Source organism: Aotus nancymaae, unplaced genomic scaffold, assembly GCF_030222135.1.
Source record: "Aotus nancymaae isolate 86718 unplaced genomic scaffold, 86718_ANA_hifiasm-v0.15.2.pri h1tg000019l, whole genome shotgun sequence".
Classification (NCBI taxonomy): Eukaryota; Metazoa; Chordata; class Mammalia; order Primates; family Aotidae; genus Aotus; species Aotus nancymaae.
The window spans coordinates 52,469,536-52,490,800 of NW_026988431.1; the positions used below are offsets into that span (position 1 = coordinate 52,469,536).

The 21,265-nt window shown below is 40.6% G+C and overlaps 1 protein-coding gene across 7 annotated transcripts in view; it reads left to right on the forward strand.

Annotated features, from left to right (window-relative positions):
- SCHIP1 (schwannomin interacting protein 1) overlaps positions 1-21,265 on the forward strand; it is a 574,152-nt gene that overhangs the window by 508,312 nt on the left and 44,575 nt on the right. The window contains exon 1 of one of the 7 annotated variants that reach the window (XM_012447347.2): positions 7,833-8,088. The exons of 4 other annotated variants lie outside the window; for them this stretch is intronic. In XM_012447347.2, the coding sequence (XP_012302770.1) occupies positions 8,059-8,088 (30 nt within the window). In that variant the 5' untranslated portion in view covers positions 7,833-8,058. Of the gene's footprint in view, positions 1-7,832; positions 8,089-20,704; positions 21,010-21,265 lie in introns of those variants that run through there. 2 more of the 7 variants (XM_012447346.2, XM_064378868.1) reach the window with 2 other exon arrangements.

The following is a 21,265-nucleotide window of genomic DNA, read 5'->3' on the forward strand; positions in this document are numbered from 1 at the left end:
GAACGACTATATGTCTACCTACTTACTCATTATCTAAATCTAACACATACATTTCACCTGTGTCTTATAAGCTACTACACAGTCATTATTTGTACTTAACACACATTTATGAGTTTCATCCATCTTCTTCCTCTTGTTCTTCTGTAGCAGAACTGACTACTCTAAATAATACAACAAAGCCCCTACAAAATCTCTTGGAAATACTTTCTCCTTACTGGTGCAGCCTCTGATTCCATCTCAGCCAGCCTACCTGCCCTAAGGGTTTTAACCTGCAACGGCTCAAACCAAGCAGCTTTAGGGACCAGATCAAGGCCGCCCAGCCATCTGTGCTCCTGTATCTTCCCCCATCACCACCACAACTTTCTCTTTATTCAACATTTCTTTGTAACTTTACTCACCATATCTTCAGTTCCAAGACTGAATGAATGCCTGCCAGACGCTCCTGACCCAGTTCTTCCAGCACCTGGCCCTTATTTTCTATTCACCATCATCAATTTCTCCCTTTGCTGGCTCCTTTCCTGCTGTCCACCTAGACATTCGGTTCTCCCAGATCTTAAACATCAGCTACATCAGCAGCCTCTCCAAGCTACCACCCTAATGCTCTGATTTATTAACAAACTTGTTCACAAACTCTCAACTCAGTCCCTCAACTTCTTAGCCACAACCACCCAGCTTCCACCCCTAACACACAACTACTGAAATTATTCCCTCAGCATAACTCATGACTTTCTAATAGTCCAAACTAATGGCTTCTGATCGTTTTCCCCTCCACTTCCCTGCAGTATTTGAAGAAACTGGGCTCTGTCAGCCTCCCCTCTCTTTTCTTGACTCCTCACTGTGTTAGTTTTCATTTTCCTCTCACTTCGTTGACCATGTCTCCTTTGCATCCCCTTGCCCTCTAAATGTGGGCTTCCCTTATCTGAGGTCTCATTTTCCTTAGCTTCAGTTACTATCGGTCAACTGTGGTCTGAAAATATTAAGCTATTTTGAGAGAGAGACCACATTCACATGACTGTTACTACAGTATATAGTTATAATTGTTCTATTTTGTTATTATTGCTGTTAATCTCTTACTGCGCTAATTTATAAATTAAACTTTATCACAGATATGTATGTATGGGAAAAAACATAGTATATATAAGGTTCAGTACTATCTTCAATTTCAGACGTCCACTATGGGTCTTGGAATGTATTCACCTTGGATAAGGAGGTGAGTGCTATGTTAGTTTTTCTATTTCTGCTATAACAAAGTATCCCAAATTTAGTGGCTTAAATCAACACAAATTTATTGATATCGTAATACCAAAAGTCAGAAGTCCTAAATGGGTCTCACTGGACTAAAATCAAGGTGTCCGCTGAGCTGCATTCTTTCTGGAGGCTCTAGAGAAAATCCGTTTCCTGGCCTTTTCCATCTTCTAGGGACAGCCCACCTTCCTTGGCTTGTGGCCTCTTCTTCCGTCTTCAAAGCCAACAACATTGGACCAAGCCTTTCTCATGCTGCCATCTCTCTGGTTCTTCCTCTTACGCCTCCATGGCTTTTACTTTATAAGACCCTTGTGATTATTACGTTGAGCTCATCTGGATAACCAGGCTACTTTCGCCATCTCAGAGGCAGCTGGCTAATCATAACTTTACTTTGCCACTTGGGGATTAGGTTGTAGACAGTTGGCCCAGGAGACACAGAGGCATTATTGTGCCTTCCACAGTGATACCTGTGTTTCTCTCTAGTTTTGCCTCTACAATCTCTCCCTTAATCTAATTCATTTTTACAGCTTCCACAGACCTCTCTGTGCAAAAGACCACCAAATTCTACCTGTCGGCCTGATCTCTCTTGAGCCCCAGCTGTGTCTTACACCTTCAACTGCAAATTTTATGATGAAAATTTAAACCTCCTTACTGCACCCCAACCCCCTCAGAATCAGTTCCTTCTCCTAACTTTCCTGTTTCTTTTCACAGCACTGTTGTTACTCCAGTAATGGTCTCAAAACCTCACAATTCCTTATCTTCCTCACTCCCCCACGTAGATCACTGCCTAAGTGCCATCAGTTCCTTTTTCGGTGTCTTGGGATGTATCTCTCTGTCTTTGCCCTTCCAGTCCCATGATCTCCTCTATCCTCCACAGGACTCCATTCCTTGGACAGTTGATGTTGTTCTTAATTAGGAGAGGAAAACATCCATTTCTGTTCCTTTCCTGAGTACTTAAGAGCTGTTTTACGTTACTCCCATTTCATCATGTTACCAACCCAGTGAGCAAGGAATAAACATTCTTAGTTTCTAGATGAGGAAACTAAGGCAAAGAGAAATGTGATAGCTCTCTGAAGGTCATATTCATTTATTCAATTGTTTCAAAATATTTATTGAGAACCAGGTACTATTTCAGACATTGGGGATATAGCACTGAGTAAACCAACCAAGATCCAAGTTCTAAGGAAATTTACATTAATCTAGATCTACAAAAGACAGACATTAAAGAAGTGAATAACCAAATGAACAAGATTATTGCAGTCTCTGGGTTCACTCTAGCTAAGTGTACGCCTCTTGAATTTCTAGTGAGCAAACAAAATATTTGGAGGCATTTAACTCATCTTCATCATATATAGTCATTTGTGTACTGCCTTATTTCTCTTACCAAACTTCTTGAGAGCAGAAACACTACCTCACGTGGCATATGATAGAAGTTTGTTTCAACTACAAAAATCAAGGGAGATGTGGAGGAAAACCCTTTGTGTTTCTGTGAAGCATTTTCAAAGGTTTATTGTCGGTAGATGATGCCTGTTTTGTTGGTGGCAACAATACAGGTTGAGCATTCCCCAACCCAAATATCTGAAATCTGAAATGCTCCATAGTCCCAAACTTTTTGAGTGCCAACATGATGCTACGAGTGGAAAATTCCACACCTGACCTCATCTGACAGGTTGCAGTCAAAATGAAGTCAAAACTTTGTTTCATGTACAAAATTATTTTGAAAGATTGTATAAAATTACCTTCAGCTTATGTGTATGAGGCGCATATGAAACAAAAATGAATCTCGTGTTTAGACCTGGGTCCCATCCCCAAAGTATTTCATGATGTATATGCAGATATTCCGAAATTCAGGACATTTCTGCTCCCAAGCATTGTGGATAAGGTTTACTCAATCTGTAGTGACAAGTAATTCTCCTTTGGGTGAGGTATTCAAGGACCTAGTTTCCCTGATGTCCATGGCATTAATTGTTCTCACCAATCCTTTTCTTTAATTGCCCTGCCACTTAAGCTGTATGTCTACTTGCTTTCCCTAATTTCCTAAGGAAAAGCTTAAAAGTTATTACTTAAGATGGTGACTTCCCTGCTCATCTTTCCCACCCCCAATACTTCATTTTTTCTAACATTTCATTGTGAACAGAACAGTAACATAGTAAGAACAGAGTGGAAAGGATTTTTGGGCAATAAATATAGTGCTAAAAAGTCATATCCTAGGCCATCTGAGAATACAGTTTCAAAAGTGAGTAACTGGGGTCAGGAACTGACCTGGAAGGGGCACAGGGAACTTTCTGGCATAAGCCGTTTGCGTTAAGTGCAAGAGTTGACTTTCAAGTGGACTTCTTTCCACAAATACCCATTGCTGCACCACTTAGATTCTACAATTGATGTTTAATGAACTTGCTCTGTCACAGCTTTCCACTGAGCTGTCCGTCTACCCATCCATCAGTTCCTCTCATTTACTTGATGCAGACATCAGTAAGTGCTTTAAATGCTTTAGCCTGCATATCATCAACTTGAGTTCATGTTTATCCTTGTTTATTCTTTCAGGATAAATTTTATGTACAAAGAAATGCACATCCTGTAATGTTTTATTCAATGTTACTGACAGATATAGACACCTGTGTAGCCAAACATTTAATCACCTCACACAGCTTATGCCAGAAAGTTTCCTATGCCTCTTCTAGGTCAGTTCCTGACCCAAGTTATTGACTTTGAAAACTGTATGCTCAGATGGCCTAAGGATGTAACCTTTTACTATTATATTTATTGTCCAAAACTCCCTTTCATTCTGTTGTTGTTAATTGCCACATTGGAAAAAAATGCTTTTCTGAATTTAAAGACACAGTAGTTTGTATGGTAGCAGAAACAATGTTTTAATAAGGAAATAATCACATTTTTCTTCCCTTAAAACATGCCTTGAATTGAGATTTAGGCAGACTCACACTGCAATCTCACTCCTACTTTATGATAGATTTTGATTTCAAGGGCAGCCTCATTTGGCTTAGTCAAAAGGGGTTTATTTCTCCAAGTCTAGTGAGTCCTGATCTAGTATTCGTCTTACTCTGTTAGGGCTGCTATAACAAAATATCATAAACTGGGTAACTTATAAACAACAGAAATGTATTTCTTAGAGTTCCAAAGACTGAGAAGTCCAAGATTAAGGCACCAGCGGATTTGGTGTCTCATGAGGTCCCGTTTCCTGATTTATAGATGGCAATGGCATCTTCTCACTGTGTTCTCACACAGCAGAGGGGGCAAGGCAGCTCTCCTGGGCCTCTTTTAAAAAGGGCATGAATCCCATTTATGAGGGCCTCCCCCTCATGACCTAATTACCTCCCAGTGGCCCCACCTTTTAATACCATCGTATTGGTGATTAGGTTTCAACATGTGGAGTTTGAGGACACAGACATCCAGATCATAGGAACATTGTTTTCTATAGGACACATTCATTTGGTATGAACCTAGAAAATCATGTTTGTTTCTTTGTTTTCCTTGCTTTGATGCCTTTTTGTTGTTGGGCATGCCACAACTTTCTCAGGCCCCGGTTTCCATTTCTGAAAAATAACAGTGTTAGGTTAAATGATCTCTTGAGGTCCCATCTAAATTTGAAACTCAATACTTTTTATGGGAAGGGAAGCTGTGAAGACCTGAGAAGAAAAAAAAAATCATCTCTGTGCTACAAAGACTGTGCTTCACATAAAAAGTTCATCAATACTTTGTAGTTAAAGATAACAATGTTACTGCAGTTTGGTAAATTATTCTAGCTTAAGTGTTCTTGGAACAGCTGGTTTCTGTTTAAAATTTTTTGCACCAGCAAATCATACTTCAAATTATAACACAAAGTTCTTTCCAATGAATGACTCTAAAGAGAAGTCTGTCTAATATATTCATTTTTTTCATCTTGTTTATACCTTGGGAGAGTTTTTTTGACAGGATTTGGGATACAATTGTCAGAAATCTGTTCTCCCTAGAGCCACCTCTGAGTCACTTCCGCTATTTATGGAACAGCAACTGTGAAGAGTGGAATCATGTTTAGACTTTTTTTTTAAACAACACATGATAAATGTCTTTGGGAGCTTATGTAATATATCCCAGTGTCTTCAGTTTTCAGAAGAGATGGAGTCCAGGAAGCAGCTTTTTAAGCTTTGCACAGCTTCGAAGCATGTTCCTGAGTCTTAGGGTTATAGATTGTCAAGGTAGTAACTTGAGTAAGGTTTTAATAGCCTTTGAAGTTAGAGCTGTTCTGTCTTGGAAAGTATTTTTTATATTAAACAAAAGATTTCCACTTCATCTTATCTGCTACCTTGCAAAATGAAGGTACCTTTTTTCCTTTGGCCTGCTCTTCCTTGCTCATACTTAGAATTCCAGAACCTTGGCTGGGCACAGTGGCTCAGGCCTGTAATTCCAGCACTTTGGGAGGCCAGGGTTGGTGGATCACCTGAGGTCAGGAGTTTGAAACCAGCCTGGCCAACATAGTGAAACCCCATCTCTACTAAAAATACAAAAATTAGCTGGGTGTAGTGGTGCATGCTTATAGTCCTGGCTACTCAGGAGTCTGAGGCAGGAGAATCACTTGAACCCAAGAGACGGAGGTTGCAGTGAGCTGATCACGTCACTCCAGCCTGGTCAACAGACTGAGAGTCCACCCCAGAATTTAAAAAAAAAAAAAAAAAAAAAAAAAAGAAGGATTCCAGAACCTTCATTAGATGGTTGTATTGCGAGGCATTCTACACAGAAGTCTGTGTACTGCATGGATTATTCCGTAGAGAAGAATGGGGTTTTAGGATGGGGGTATATTGTTTATTGTTTCTTTTCCCTGAAAAGTTTCCATCTTCTTTTCTTCATCTTATTTATATAAGAAGACTCATTCCATACCCCCAGGCTTCTGCTTCATTCATCAAGCTTTCATTGTGCAGCCATCGAGCAGGCCTAGAAGGTCCTGCACATGTTATGTGGCCCACCTGTCTCCTGGATTGGAAGGACAAGGGCAGTGAGCTTCCGCAGGGTGAGTCTCCAGAGTACTTTTCCTTGAACCTGGTGCTGAAGTTGAGCCTGTAAGGATACCAGGAGTTGAGTTTCGTGGCTCTTTTCATTTTCTTCACTAGGAAGGCTGAAATGAGTGTGCATGTGAGTACGTCAATGGAGTCAAATTGAGATAGCAGGCTTTGCTCCTGCTTGAACCTCAAATAGTAAAACTTAAGAATATTTCTAAAAAACAGTTTTTCTATTCCACAAAACAGGTAAGTTATTAGAAGTGCATGACCAAATGTTCCTAACACAAACTCCCACCATTCCTTAAGAGAGTGCTTGATATGAAAACTTGTCAAACATGTCAGTTCCATTCCTTGCGCAAAAAAGTACATGTTTTCTCTGTCAGTAGCATGGTGAAACTATGTGGTTAATGGGAAGAGGAAGAGTTCTTGAGACAGCTGTGTAAATAGGACATAGGACAGATAGATACTAAAATAGCTTAAAAATAATGTCCTTATTGGTTTTTTTAATTTGATGGTTTAAATTCAGTCACATTTTTGTTAGATACCATTTATGTGCTCAGGGCTATTTTATTAAGAAACAACAAAACTAATTGCCTGTGGCAACCAAGAAATATAAATAAGAACATTTTATTTAACTTTTTCCCCTTAATTTTCTCATTACATTAGCTTGAAGAATTTGCAGCCCAGTTTTTTCTTTTTATATATCCTCAAGTCCTAAAGTGGCCCTGAAGCCACTCAGAAATTGGCCCCAGTTTTTCCTCAGAAACATGTATTGTCTGACTTGTATTTCCTTTGACTATCGTCTGCAAGTCCAGTTACTCTCTTTCAGGGAGAGTGGGTCTGTTCCAAGAATTGTATGTGCTACATTGCGGGTGTCCATATTTTCAAGTCACAGCACTGGGTAATAATGTATGTACACAGCCTTACAGTAAAAAAAAAAAAAAAAAAAAAAAACTTGCAATTAAGAGTTTAGTTTTCATGCAGTAAATTATAGTGACTTTAATATTTTAATAAGCTCTCTCCCTAAAAAAATTGTAACAGCAATTATTCTGTCTTATTTCTGTTTGACTTAAAAATAGCTAGGAGCCAAAAATAAGTGGGGGATTTAAAGAATTACAAAATAATCCTTTTAAAGAGTAAAGACCTTCCTTTCGGTTATAAAGTTGACAAACACTTGAAAAACTCAACATAGAAAAATATCCTTTCATTGTCGGTAATCAGAATAGATTGTTCTCCCTTTAGCATGTTAAAAGTTCCAAAATTATCTTTAAGGCTTTTTTTTTTTTTTTTTTTTTTAATAAGCACCAGCCAAGCAGCATTAGTGGGCAAGAAGGATGATGCCTGAGGTTAGAAATGTTCAAATGCAACATTGATTTGTGTCTGTCTCTCTCCCTCTCCCTCGCTGGCCTTTTTCTCGTTAATGAGGACTAGAATGTTTCCACATCAGTTAACTGCCTTCATAAAGCACCAGAAGGTCACACCAGCTCCAGACTGATCCTTTTCTTTGTGCCTATAATATAATTGGCTGATTGTGCGAGTGATGAGCGCCCCCTCCCCCAGCCCGGTCCCAGCTCCATGTTCCTAAGCCTGCCTCACTGGTTTCGGAGGACTGGAGAGCAGCTCGGCTAGCTAGCTGCGCGCTTCCCGGCACAGGCAGTGCCACTGCGCAGGTTGATCAGCGAAACAGCATCCATTTTAATCTGCGGGGAGCCCCTGTCTTACCAGGGCGTTCTCTCCGCCCGCCGGTGGATGCTCCGCGCCTGCCCTCCGCAGCCTCGCTCAGCAGTCCTGCGTTGGGGTCTGCGCCCTAGGATGCACTGAGATGGTACATCAGGAGAACTGCTCGTATCAGGTAAAATTTAAAGCCTGATTCTGAGGCCGGCATCCTTGGGGAGAGGAGGCCTTCCTCTTCCAAAGCAGCAGGTTGCCTCTTTCCGGATATTCAAGGGATTTTTGCCATCCTCTGCGCCTGGCCTTCATCACGTAGAGTATCTGAATTGTAATTAGGCTTTCTGGGGAGTAATGGGGCAGAAAACACTGCTTCCTTGGCTTTTAAAGCATTTGTGAAATTCACGGAGGTAATCTGTGCTTTGCATATTCTGTGTGTCTGCAAATAAGAGGAATTGCTTTGGACTGTAATTTGAATTTAAGGGATTTCAGAGGAAAATCTATTTGGAATCTCACATCGATAAAATTGAAAAATGCAATTTTTGCTCGTTGCATAGGATGTGATTATGTAAATAGAAAGTCATGATTGATAATCTTAGACATTTTCAAAAATCAGCCAGTATGCACTTGATGTTTAAAGTTGCACTTGTGTGTCTTTCTGAACTTATTTTTACTAGTATGCTGTTTTAAATGGTTGGTAAATAAGCATTAAAGTATCAACATGCATCAAAAACTCCAAATAGAAAAATCTTAGAAATACATATTCATTTGTATACTAATTTGCTAGTGGAGTTATGAATTAAACACTTAGACAATTTCAAAAGATCAGCTCTAGAGTGTTCAGTAACTCCTTGGTTGGATTGGGACTGTTGAGGCAACATTGAAAGTATCTTTGTTAGAAACAGACAGCAGCAGGCATGGCTGGTCCAAGTCCTGGAGAGTTAATATTAGGATATTTCTCAACTGACTGAGTTTAGGATCTCTGAGAGACCAGTTCTCTAACTTAACAATGCCTCTTCCTTGTGTGAGGTAGGTTACCTGAGACAAGCAAGTGTTTCTCATAAGGTCAGATTTCACAGTGGGAAATATGTGCAGGCAAAATAGTACATTTCACAAGACTCAAGGCAGTGGTTTCTCAGCTAAGTAAAGTGTGCCTATAAAATGTATTTATATACTTTGTCTTGCTTAATAACTAGAAATTTGTACTTACAGGCTTATTGTATACAGTATTTTCATTTTATGGTACATTTAGGGCCATAGATCCTAAATATTGAGCTTCATGCTTCCCAGTAATTCTTTCCATGAGAAAGCGGTCAGAGATGCTGAGAAAACAATCAACATGTCACTTACACACATAATACAGAACTTGAGGGTAGGGGATGTCAAGTATCTATAGAAAGCCTAATCTACGCATGGCATGGCTCCAGGTGATTAAATTACTATAATAAATAATTAAAACAACTTTCTCTTTTCAAAGAAGCTATTTAATTTGTTTTTGAAGGGTAAGCTACTATAAGATTATTCCCTATGTCATTTCATTAGTTTGAATATGAAAGCATTTTTTTTGTAGGTTGAAAATTGGTCAAATATTTTACAGCAATTTCATCTGGAGAGAAGGGATTATGTTAGCATTCTGCTTCTTCCAAAGGAAGATAAATTGATTTTATTTTATATGAGCTGCAATATATAACGGCGTCATCGTGTGTTTAATAGTTTTGAAGTATTTATTGCTTATTTCCACAATAAAATTAAGTGTACGGGTTGGGTAATAATGGTCAATAGATTCTGCATCTTCATGGGATTTTATAGTAGAACTACCTTCATGTGTCTGTTCTTTTGAAGTGCTCTGTCTTTAAACGTAGCTCAGCAAAAACAGAAACATTAACCTTGAAGCCAAATCTTAATCCTACTTAGAAACCTTCATTTTAGAACCCAGCTGGCACCACATGCAATTGGATTCAGAAAAGATGCTTTTTCTAAGTCCTTAGCTTGATGTTTGCAGTCACTGATGATATCTGTAATTGAATGGCTTTCAGAAACTCCCCCCAACCATTTTACAAGGACTTATTTTTTTTAAAGATGATATTGCAGTGCTTAAAAGCAAATTTCTTAGGTTAGCATCTTTAGTCAGTTGATAGAATTCATTTGAAACATTCATTTCTTTTCTCCCATAAATGATGTATACCAAGATTTCTTAATGGATAGTCCATGAATGGGACTCTGGGGCCATTCCCCTGAAAATTGCATGTGCATTTTGGTGCTTTTGTACAGATGTACATCGTTGTTGTGGTGGTGGTTATTGTCATCATAATTACAGCAATAATAGCCTTCTATCTGCTCTACGTACCCCCCTTGCCCACACCCCATAGTGTATTTTCAACACAGTTTCCAAAATGAGCTTTTAAAACTGAGGACAGATCATGTTCCATGTCTCAAAAATTTTAGTTTATCACCCTGCTCAGAGTAAAAATCCCAACACCTCACAGGGCTCTATATCAGCTCCTCCCTGCTTCCTCTTGGACTCCGCTCTTACATTCCCGGTTTCCTCACTACCTTCGCACCATGCTGGGCTGGCCCTGCACCTGCTATTGCTTCTGCCTGGCATGCACCCCACCTCCCCGACAGCACCCCCACCCCCCACACCATGTAGGGTTGCCAGATTTAGCAAGTAACTTACAGCATTTGGGACATGCTTGTACTAAAATATTGTTCACTGTTTATCTGAAACTCACATTCAACCAGGCATCTTATATTTTACATCTGATGTATATTTACCTTATATTGTCACCTCTACCCCCATTCATCACTCTCTCACTTTCTGCAAGTCCTTGCTCAAATGTCACTTCTAGGTGAGCCATCTCTGGATGTAATCTGTAAACTTCCAGGTCTCCAGTTCTATTCCAATTTTTTTTTTATTTGAGACTGAGTCACTCTGTCACCCAGGCTACAGTGCAGTGGCACAATCTTGGCTCACTGCAACCTCCATCTGTTGAGCTCAAGCAATTCTCCTACCTTAGCCTCCCAAGTAGCTGGGACTGCAAGTGCCCACCACTAGGCCCAGCTAATTTTTGCTTTTTTAGTAGAGCCAGTGGGATGGTCTCGAACCCTTGACCTCAGGTAATCTGCCCACCTCAGCCTCCCAAAGTACTGGGATTACAAGTGTTAGCCACTGCACCAAGCCTATCCCAATATTTCTATCATGCTTCTCTAATTTATTTTTATACTTATCATTTATCACCATTTATTGTAATACATATTTTACTTAATTGTCTATTTTCTGACTTCCTCGCTGTCTCACTTCATGAGGGCAGGGATTTTATCCTTGCTCTGTCTGCTTTCCCAGCGCTTAGAATAGGTTCTCCAGTAATACAATGAATATGTCTACTATTTGTAAAATTGACTAGTAAAAAAGGCATGTAAACATTCTACGACACTGTGGTTTCTTCTATTATGACTTTCAGGCCTACTCCTTCCCCACCTCCCACCATTAACCTGTACTGTTTTCATTATGTGTGGGCTGGCTGTCTATCCCCTTGTTTCTTGTTAGTTTTCTCATCTGTGAAATGGAGACTTTCCCATTTGACATCCTGGCATGAGAATGGCCAGATCCCCTGCCAGAGGCTGCCTTTCTGCATAAACAAGTCAGTTATCGTGAATTAAGAGCCACCTTCTTCTGTGTCATTTCTTCTGAGCACATCAGGGGTTCTGTGAGGATTGTTCAGTGGCCCAGGGAAACCATGTCTCATTTCAGTACCCAGTTGTATCCTGCTAATATGTAGAAATACAACAAATTCTTATATATTGCTTTTCTAAATGGATGATTGTTTTGAAAAAGAGTTTCACTGCTACCAAGAGCCCGAGCACCCATTGTAAGCAAGGGTTTTTATGCGCTGTTCTTTGAACCACTTAAGCCAAGGAGGAATAAACAGAAGGAATTCTCATGCAGAATTTTTCATGGTTGTTTTGTTTTGTTTTTAAAGGTGCTCACATCATTGTCATCTTCATATACTTTTCTTCCTCACAGGATTTATGTTAGCAAAGGGGTTACTGAGGCATGTGTTGTCATTTTTGGTCATAGCCCTGTTAAAAGATAGAGCTATCGACCTCCATTTTCCAGTCTTGGGAGGAAGCCAGTCTCTTCAGGAAAGAAACTTGCCCACAGCTTCAGGCCTGGCAGCCTTCAAAGGCCAAATTTTTCTAAATAGAATTTGATAGACAACTTAGAAATATTGTAAACTTGAAAGCACAAGTTTAGTTCGAAGGGTTCATTTTGCTTAAAAGCTCTTAAATATTTTTTCTCTTTTCCCTGCAGTGGGGTTTTGGGATAAGTGTGTATATAAAAACAGTGATATGCTTTCATACCTTTTTTGCCATTGCTTAAATTACCTTATGACCACCCCAGATACAGATCACACCCTTACGTTCTTAGCTACTGTGGGAATGGAGACTTGAAGAAGAATATCGCAAATAGTGTGTGAATAAGTCTCATCTTTTTCTTCCCTTGGGAGCATAAAGAGTCCCTTCTTCAAACACTTACTAGGTCATGAGAAGATGGTCAGAAATCTTTAATGCTTCCCTGCTTAGGATAAATTTCAGGCTACTTTGCATGGCATTCAAGGCCCGACATTGGTTTCTGAACCCTGGGCAGAAACACTTCTCACTGCAGACCCTTTACTCCTGCCTTCATGCCAGTTCTTTGCTGCAGTGCCTCAGGCTGAGACATCTCCTACCACACACCACCTGCTCCCACCCACTGCGGCGAATGCAGCTTTCAAGGCTCAAATGCCACCTCCTTCAGGAAACTTTTCCCACTTATCTCTCAGTCCAGATTTCTCCTGCTCAGTACACTTTGTTTTTACTTCTATTAGCACTTATTTACAACTATTTACATATAGATCTGTTTCCTCCATTAGACAACAGGCTTCTTTTTTTTTTTTTTTTTTTTTTTTGAGATGGAGTGTTGCTCCATTGCCCAGGCTAGCATGCAGTGGTGTAATCTCAGCTCACTGTGATCTCCACCTCCTGGGTTCCAGCCATTCTCCTGCCTCAGCCTCCCAAGTAGCTGGGATTTCAGGCACCCACCACCATGCCCAGCTAATTTTTTGTATTTTTAGTAGAGATGGGTTTTTGCCATGTTGGCCAGGCTGGTCTCAAACTCCTGGCCTCAGATGATCCTCCCGCCTCAGCCTCCCAAAGTGCTGGGATTACAGGTGTGAGCCACCATGCCTGGCTGACAACAGGCTTCTTGAAGACACGAGACCTTCTTTTAATTTTCACAAGTCTCTGCCTTATACACAGAGTATGTGTTCAATAAATGTTTGTTGGGTTGAATTGCACTTTCTGCAATTGTTGCTGTTCTGAGTCCCTAGGATCAGGGTTTCCCATTGAAATCCCAGAGATAAACTCAGGTCCATATACTGTAACAAGGAGTTCTGAAGCTAACCTCAGAAGTCCATGTACCTGGCTTCTCAGCCTCTTGGCCAGTTGCCAGCACTTTAAACATTCTATGTGCCAGAATGGGGGGTGCAGTGCAAGGCACAAAATAAATGAATGAATGGGATGCACAGACATTCCAGCCTTCCCAGAAACAATGCATTAAGAAAATACTTCCATGCCTACTTCTTCATCCAGAGAATTTTCTCAAGATGAACCTCATGGTCTATTCCCAAGTGCTTTGCAAGTACTCATCTCAAAGCTGCCTTTCTTACTATGATGAGTTTTGCAAAGTTTAAATACATCCATCTGCCTTATAAAGGGATAATTTTACTGCTTCATGGAACAGCAAAGTTTTCTGTGGCCAAATGTTTCAGCCAAATTGAGGAATCATACCCAGAAAATAAAATAAAAGACACCCTATGTTGCTCTTAAATGATAAAACTAGGGAATATATCAGTTTAACTAGCACATCAAGATATTCTTAAAATTCTTGCTGGAGAAAGTAGTAAATAGCCTTTTATGCCCAGATTCTAGTGGGTCGTTTAATAGTTAACAAAGGAAAGCAAATATATTCTATCCCTATCGACACTAGAATAGGTGAGGACTAGTCTCTCAATCCCTCCTTCCTGTGATTGAGAAAACAGGGTATCAAATTTGAGTTCAAGATTCCACCCAATTTAAGCCTGGTTTCATCCACAGCAGGGAAAAAGATATTAGAATGGAAAAGGGATTTTCAAAGCATTTTAGTGCTGTATTTGATGGAGGCTTTTAAATGCAATTTCAATGAAACAATTTTCTGTTTTAGTCTATAGATTTTTTTGATGGGGAAATTTTTTTCTATAGTTAATAGTGCTGAAGAGTACTTGGTCATCATTGTTTTGCCTGTTTAAAGTATAATTATGTTCCGACTTGTAGAGCAATAGTTCTGTTTTTCAAAGAGGTAGTAACCTTTGAAATTAAGAAAATAATTTTGGATATAAAGTCATATGCATTTTTTTAGCTCAGATGTCTGAAAATCTAATTTATATGCTTTACCACAAAAGGAGCACAATGATGAGAGTCTCACATGGAAAAAAAAAATCAGCAGGGCTTTATTATGGGCCTGATCTGAAATAGAAATTCAGTACAAACACATCATTTCTATTTAAAGAAGCCTCAAACTTCATGATTCAGGCTTAGAGTGATTTTAAGAAGTAACTATGTAAAACATATTTTAAGCCAAAGGTCTAGTATTTATTCTTGGAAAGGAAGGTGGTGATGGGGGATGGGAAGGAAATGGAGCATCTCTATAGAAAATATCACACTGCATTGATGCTTGTTTGAAAGTAGAGATCCCCCATTCATGCACGTACATACACACAAATATATAAAATCTTGGGTAACTAATCACAATTTCACATGCAGAAGCTCAGCATTAATAGAACTGTATCCCATTGAAGTCATATCCCATTATTTATTTATATTCTCTATACCAAGGAAAAGTTTGAAATCTTGATATACTTAGTATTCCCCTGTGCACTATATAGAAGAATCAGAAACTACCAAACTTCCTGAAATAGAAAGTAATTTGACAAAACTGCTTGAATTCAAAAGAAAACAACCATCAGAGAGGCCTAAGTGACAATCAATGTAGGAAAGCCATTAATGGGGAAAGAACACACAGAGAAACATAATGAGGACATTAAAATTGGTTCCACTTGGAAGCTGTACCATGGTCGTCAGAGTGGCCATAGTTGAGTTTCTCGTGCTCAGTTTTAGTTGGGCAGAAAGATTTACAACTATGGCCCATGTTCTTTTAGATGTGAGAAAATGTGTGAAAATCTGTCTACTCCCAACACTGCCACCTCCCCACCCCACATTCCTAATACCATTATTTTAGTTTAAAAAAAAATCTATACAGCAAAGTCCTTCAAATGGCCTGCAAATTTTCATGCCTTTTCTAGCTATCAGAATACCTTAAATTAGGTGCAAATCAAATTTAGGTGAACTTTGCAAAGAAGAAAAAAATTATTTGAAAAGAGATTATAAATCTAGTATATGGAATATGGATGTTAAGACCAAGGAGAAGGCAATGGGAGATGAAGGGTTAATCAGGATGAAATCAAGTTTCCATGTATGAATAGGAAAATCTTTTGACAGTGTATAAGTGATCTCTCAGTAATGTGGTCAGTGTTCTCAGAGTCAATAATTTCCACCAGTGGCTGATAATGATCATTTAAAAGCATTAACTCACGTGAGCAGTGTGCCTTGCAATTCAGATCATGGCTCAACAGGAAACCGAAGCTCTTCGTGCTAGTCCTTGAAAATCAGAGCAGGGAGTGGGAAGAGGCCCTTTCAACCTCAGGGATTCTCAGTGACTGTGAGTAGGTGTTCTAAGGGAGAGCGCTACTATCTGGGCCCATCTTATGCATGGACAGTTTATTCTAGAGAGGGGAGCAGCAGAGGAGACAATCCCCATAGAAGGAGAAGAGTGACTGACTGTCTCCCCGTTTGCACAGCTACTGCCGAACCATCAAGCATTACATTCAGTGCAAGTCTCTGCCAAGGTGATGTTTGGTTTTGTGTTTTCCATTCCTGTATTCATTTGGACCACATGGAAGTGAAATTAATTATAGTGTTGATCCCAAGCATGTAGTCAAGGTCTTGCCACCCTGCCTGGAAATGTGGTTTAAGCAGCCCTTCTACAATTTAAGGTGTATTCAAAAATTCTAGGCATCTCTTTTTTTTTTCAAATGCAATTTTTGATTCAGTAGTTCTGGAGTGGAACTGGAGAGTTTGCATTTCTAGAAAGCTCCCAGTGCTGCTGATGCTCTGGTTGGAGAATACACTTTGAGTAGCAAAACTCTAGAAAGTTTCACAGATCAGTGATGCCACACATTATAGGAAACTCTATTTTAAGCTGGCACAAGCTGTCCTGAAAAGGGTGGCACAACTCCATCTGGAAAGGGTTTGGGCCATGAGCCTATCTACGTGCTGAGCTTCTTTAGGGAGGATGAGCCATGATGTCACCACCACTGAGAACTGCCCTCAACTTCTTGCATCCATGTTTCAGGAGCAGTTGTTCTATCACTTGTCTCTGTATAGCACTTATTAGAGAATCACTTATGACAAAAAAGGAGTTAACAGGTAGAGGAGTGGAATGGTCTTTTGGTCAGTTAAAATCAAAGTAAAAAGATATTAGTAATTAGGCTTATTGTTTTATGTATATTACTGAGTCTTGCAAGCTCCAGATTTTTGTAATTTCATCCATGTTAGCTATTGATTATAGGTTGCTAAGTGAACTAAGATACTAACCCAAATAAGAATGCAATTCATATAGCAGCTGGACCCCAAGTGGAGTGGACTGAGGTCTGGAAATCAGTACAGTCATGGAGCCAGGTGCAGAATACTGCTTTGCTGCTACTGTGAAAGAGACATTTTTACGGTCCTTAGAGCTTTTCAAACTCTGTTCTGCGGAGTGAGTGGGGTCTGCAGGGTCCTGGGGCTTTTTTCCACAGAGCTGTCCTGAGAGGCTGTGCTGGGGCTGGGATAATAGGAGAATGGAGCACCCAGGTGGGGCGTGGTAGCCCTCCTCGTTCAATCAAAGCAGACCTTTTTTTCCTTTTGAACATATGTGGGTTCCACAGAAGATTTCAGTTGAAAAGCACTATTAATGTTTCCTATTGTGGACGCCATTTAGAGGAAACATTTTAAGCAGTGCATTCATTTTTCCTCTGTTCACGTACTTAGTCAACAGCTCTTCATTGTGTACTTATCGTGTGCAAGGCAGTGTTCTAGATGCTATGGGGTAAACAAGTTGAATAAACACAAATCCCTGTTCCCTTAGAAAAGAGCCTGAAACCACAATCACCATTGGAAAGAAGCAACAGTGGTGCTAAAAACACCATGGTAAACTGGAAAGGAAAATTCATCTTGTAGTGTGCTAGGTCCTGACATCAGTGAAGTAGCTTCCGTTTCATTTCTTGATGCCTCATCAGGAAGAGATATGTAACAATACATGCTGGGCGTTCCAGATGTATGAGTTGGAAAATATTGGTTCAGCTTGTGATATTGTTATACAGAGAGCTGTGTTAGTCTGTTCTTACACTGCTATAAAGAAATACCTGGTTGGACATGATGACTCATGCCTGTAATCCCAGCATTTTGGGAGACTGAGGCAGGTGGATCACCTGAGGTCAGGAGTCTGAGACCAGCCTGGCCAACATGGTGAAGCCCTGTTTCTACTAACAATACAAAAATTAGCCAGGTGTAGTGGCAGGTGCCTATAATCCCAGCTACTTGAGAAGCTGAGGCAGGAGAATCACTTGAACCTGGGAGGGAGAGGTTGCAGTGAGCCAAGATTGTGTCACTGCACTCCAGGGTGGGTGACAGGGTGAGACTCCAACTCAAAAAAAAGAAATACCTGAGACTGGGTAATTTTTTTTCTTTTTTATTTCTTTTTGTATAACTCGAGAGACTGGGTAATTTATAAATAAAAGAGGTCTAATCGGCTTATGGTTCTGCCAGCAGTACAGGGAGCATGCTGGGGGGGCCTCAGGAAACTTACAATTGTGGCAGAAGGGAAAGCAGCACATCTTCATATGGCCAGAGCAGAAAGAAGGGAAAGCGGGGGAGGTGCTACACACTTTTAAACAACCAGATCTCATGAGAGCTCTATCACCAGAGCAGCACTAGGCAGATGGTGCTAAACCATTAGTAACCACCCCCATGAGCCAGTCACCTCCCACCAGGCTCCACCTCCAACACTGGTAATTACAACTGAACATGAGATTTTGGTGGTGACACAGATCCAAACCACATATCAGGAGCTCTGCTAGATTTGTCTGTGTTGAACTCTAATCTTTAACAGCTACATCTGGATGGGCATGGTGCTTTGCACCTGTAATCTCAATACTTTGGGAGGCTGAGATGGGAGGATCACCTGGGGCCGGGACTCAAGACTAGCCTGGGCAACATAGTGAGATCTCATCTCTATGAAAAATTTTTAAAAATTATCCAGGCATAGTGGTGCAAACCTATAGTCACAGCTACTCAGGGTAGCTGTGGTGGGAGGATCACTTGAGCCTCGGAGGTCAAGGTGGCAGTGAGCCATGAACATGCCACTGTACTCTAGCCTGGGCAACAGAGCAAGACCCTGTCTCAATAAATAAATCAATAAAAGCTATGTTTGATTATTTTATTGGGCACAATTATTTCTTACAGAGGCAGCCAGTGTGGGTCGGTCTGACACATCCATTTACAGTGTGGACCACAGAGGCAGAGAGCCCATGTTCACCTTCCTTAACCTCACTGAACTATTTCATTTTGCTATAAAATGCAACTGATAGTAATATCTACTCCAGAAGATTATTGAGAGGATTAAAGACATATATAGGAGGCACATAGACAGTGTCTACCATAGCAACTCCTCCTTCAATAAAGGGTAGCTATTGTTATGTTAATATATGCCATTTAGCATGAGGAGAAATGCCAGATATAGGTGAAGGGGAGGAAGGCAGCAAATCACACTGCCACGTGTGTACCTATGCAACAATCTTGCATGTTCTTCACATGTACCCCAAAACCTAAAATGCAATAAAAAAAAAAAAAGAAAAAATAGGGAAACAATCAAGAGGTGATCCGTGAATTATAGAAAGATGATTTCTGAGAAAGGCAAGGTTAATCTGCAAAGGCAGACCCAATAATAGATATCTAATACTCTATAGAAAACAGAGTGCGACTTACATCACTTCCTAAAAAAAATATATATATGTATATATGCCATTGAAGAAGATGTATGCTTCCTTCATTTTTATTAACCTCCTTTGGCAGGATTTAACATACATAGGGTTCTTCAAACTAGAGCATACTTTAACCCCAAAGCCTTAGCCTTGGTGAATTCCCTGTGTCTTGGGCACCTGCACTGGACACTGGGGGCAGCAGTCTGTGGCCAGCATTGCCACAGCCCCAGGAAGCATTCTGGGCTGCCTGCGTGCAGACAGTGGAACCCCCATCTGGAGTGAGGGTTCTGGGGTTTGGAGGAGAGTAAGACAAGGGCAATCTCCTCCAGGGAAAAGCCCTGCCCAAATGCAAATGTGGTTCATGAGAGACAACTTGCTGTTGTAAATTGCATCTGACAAACATGCAATTTATTCTTTTGGGAACTGAGGTGGGGCAATGAGAATGGAGTAAAGGGAGGATTTCACTTTGGCTCAGACTATTGAGGAAAGTATTTGCTTTATAGAAGTAGGGCTATTATAAACTATCTTGAGACATCTTTATGCCACAAGTCTTCTACAAATTGAATTTTTAAAATGATGGAGAGAAATAAGTAGACACTGAAGGTGAGCATGTCAGCAGAGCTTCACATGCCAGAAGGTTATCTTGAATGGCCTTTTGGCTTTTAGAACTGTTCTTAACAGTGTTGTGGTTGCACAAGAATCTATATTGGAAAATTTATTGACTAATATACTTGCTGCTTTCTATCTAAGCATGTCAGTGTAAGACGGTGTTGCTAAATGAAGGCTTGCCCTTTGAATTCTTTTCTGGCCTATTTCTCCTCCAAACAGTAACTTTATGTTTTAGAAATAAATAGTGTGCGTAATTTTTAGTTTATGACCATAGCAAGCTGATCCTGATGAGTGTGTGTTTGTGTGTGCACTTCTGCTTGCCTGCCTCTTGTACCAAAACATCCTCCAGCTGTGGGCCTTTTCCCTCTCTTTAGTAAAGCCTGTAAACAAAACCAGAAGCCATGGGAAAAGGGTAAAGAGAGCAGCAGAAAAGAGCGTTTGCTTTTGTGGAAAAGCCCGCCACCGGTTGAATTTTAAAACAAAGTTGATGGATCTTTTTCTGTTGTTCTATTAACATAGAACAAAGCCCTGCGCCTAGGGCAGAAGGGTCCTTCTCTGTGTTGGAAGTGAATTTCAGTCTCGTCCTGGAGCTCCTACCAGATGAGACTCTTACATTTGATTTTAAGAAATGATCAGTTTAGAGGGGAGAAAAGCAGACATCTGTCTTACAGGTCAGCTTTTAAATTAAATTATACAGTTTTCGTTTTGTCATGGGATACCCGGCTTTTAACTCAGTAGTGAAGCCGCCTGGGCTGGAAGTTTTCACATCTATTTTTATCCCACACAGTCTACCCTTGGTTCAGATTGCTAGTTTCCTCACAGAGCTCCAGTCCACACTCGGCCCTGAACGGGGTGGGGGGCGGGGGGGCGGCGGGGGGCGTTGAATCAGCTGGCTGAAGCTGAGTGCCTCTTTTCCTTTCTTGGGAACAGGAAAGGTGCTGTGGAGAGGAATGGGGCGGGATCATTCAGGGGAAGGTGACAGCAGATGGTGAGGGCCGGAGTCAGCAAGCCAAGTGTCAGGGGCAGAGTGAGGCTCAGAGAACAGCAGCTGCCTGGTGCCAGAGCAAGGAAAGGCCAGGGAGGCGGGGCGGGGCAGTGTCTGTGGGACAGAGCGGGGCAAGAACACCCACAGCCGGGCACAGCCTCTTAGCCAGCTCTCCATGTCAGCATGAGCAGTAAGCAGGGAACTGGGCGATTGGCACATCAGCCTATCAGAATTCATGGGAGGTTATTTCTTAAGTGAAATTCTAAAGAGTTAAAGGATGAATTTGGACAGTGATGGAATGGATGACATCATCAGTCAAGAATCCTCATTGGATATGGAGGGGAATTATAAAAAGGTAAGGGGGGAGAGCTCTTTTGTTTATAAACAATTGGACCATTTTTCTAACTGGAAGAAAGATCACCCTTGAGGAGTGGCCAAATTCCACACTCAGTGGCTATTGCCATAATATAGTCAGGGAAAGTTAAATGCACAGAATCCAATGCATTAAGCTAGGACAGTTCTTTCTGCTTTTCCCAGCTTATATTCATTAATAATGTTACAGCAGTAACTAAAACACACATGTTGTTATTCTGAAGTTGAAAAAATTCTAT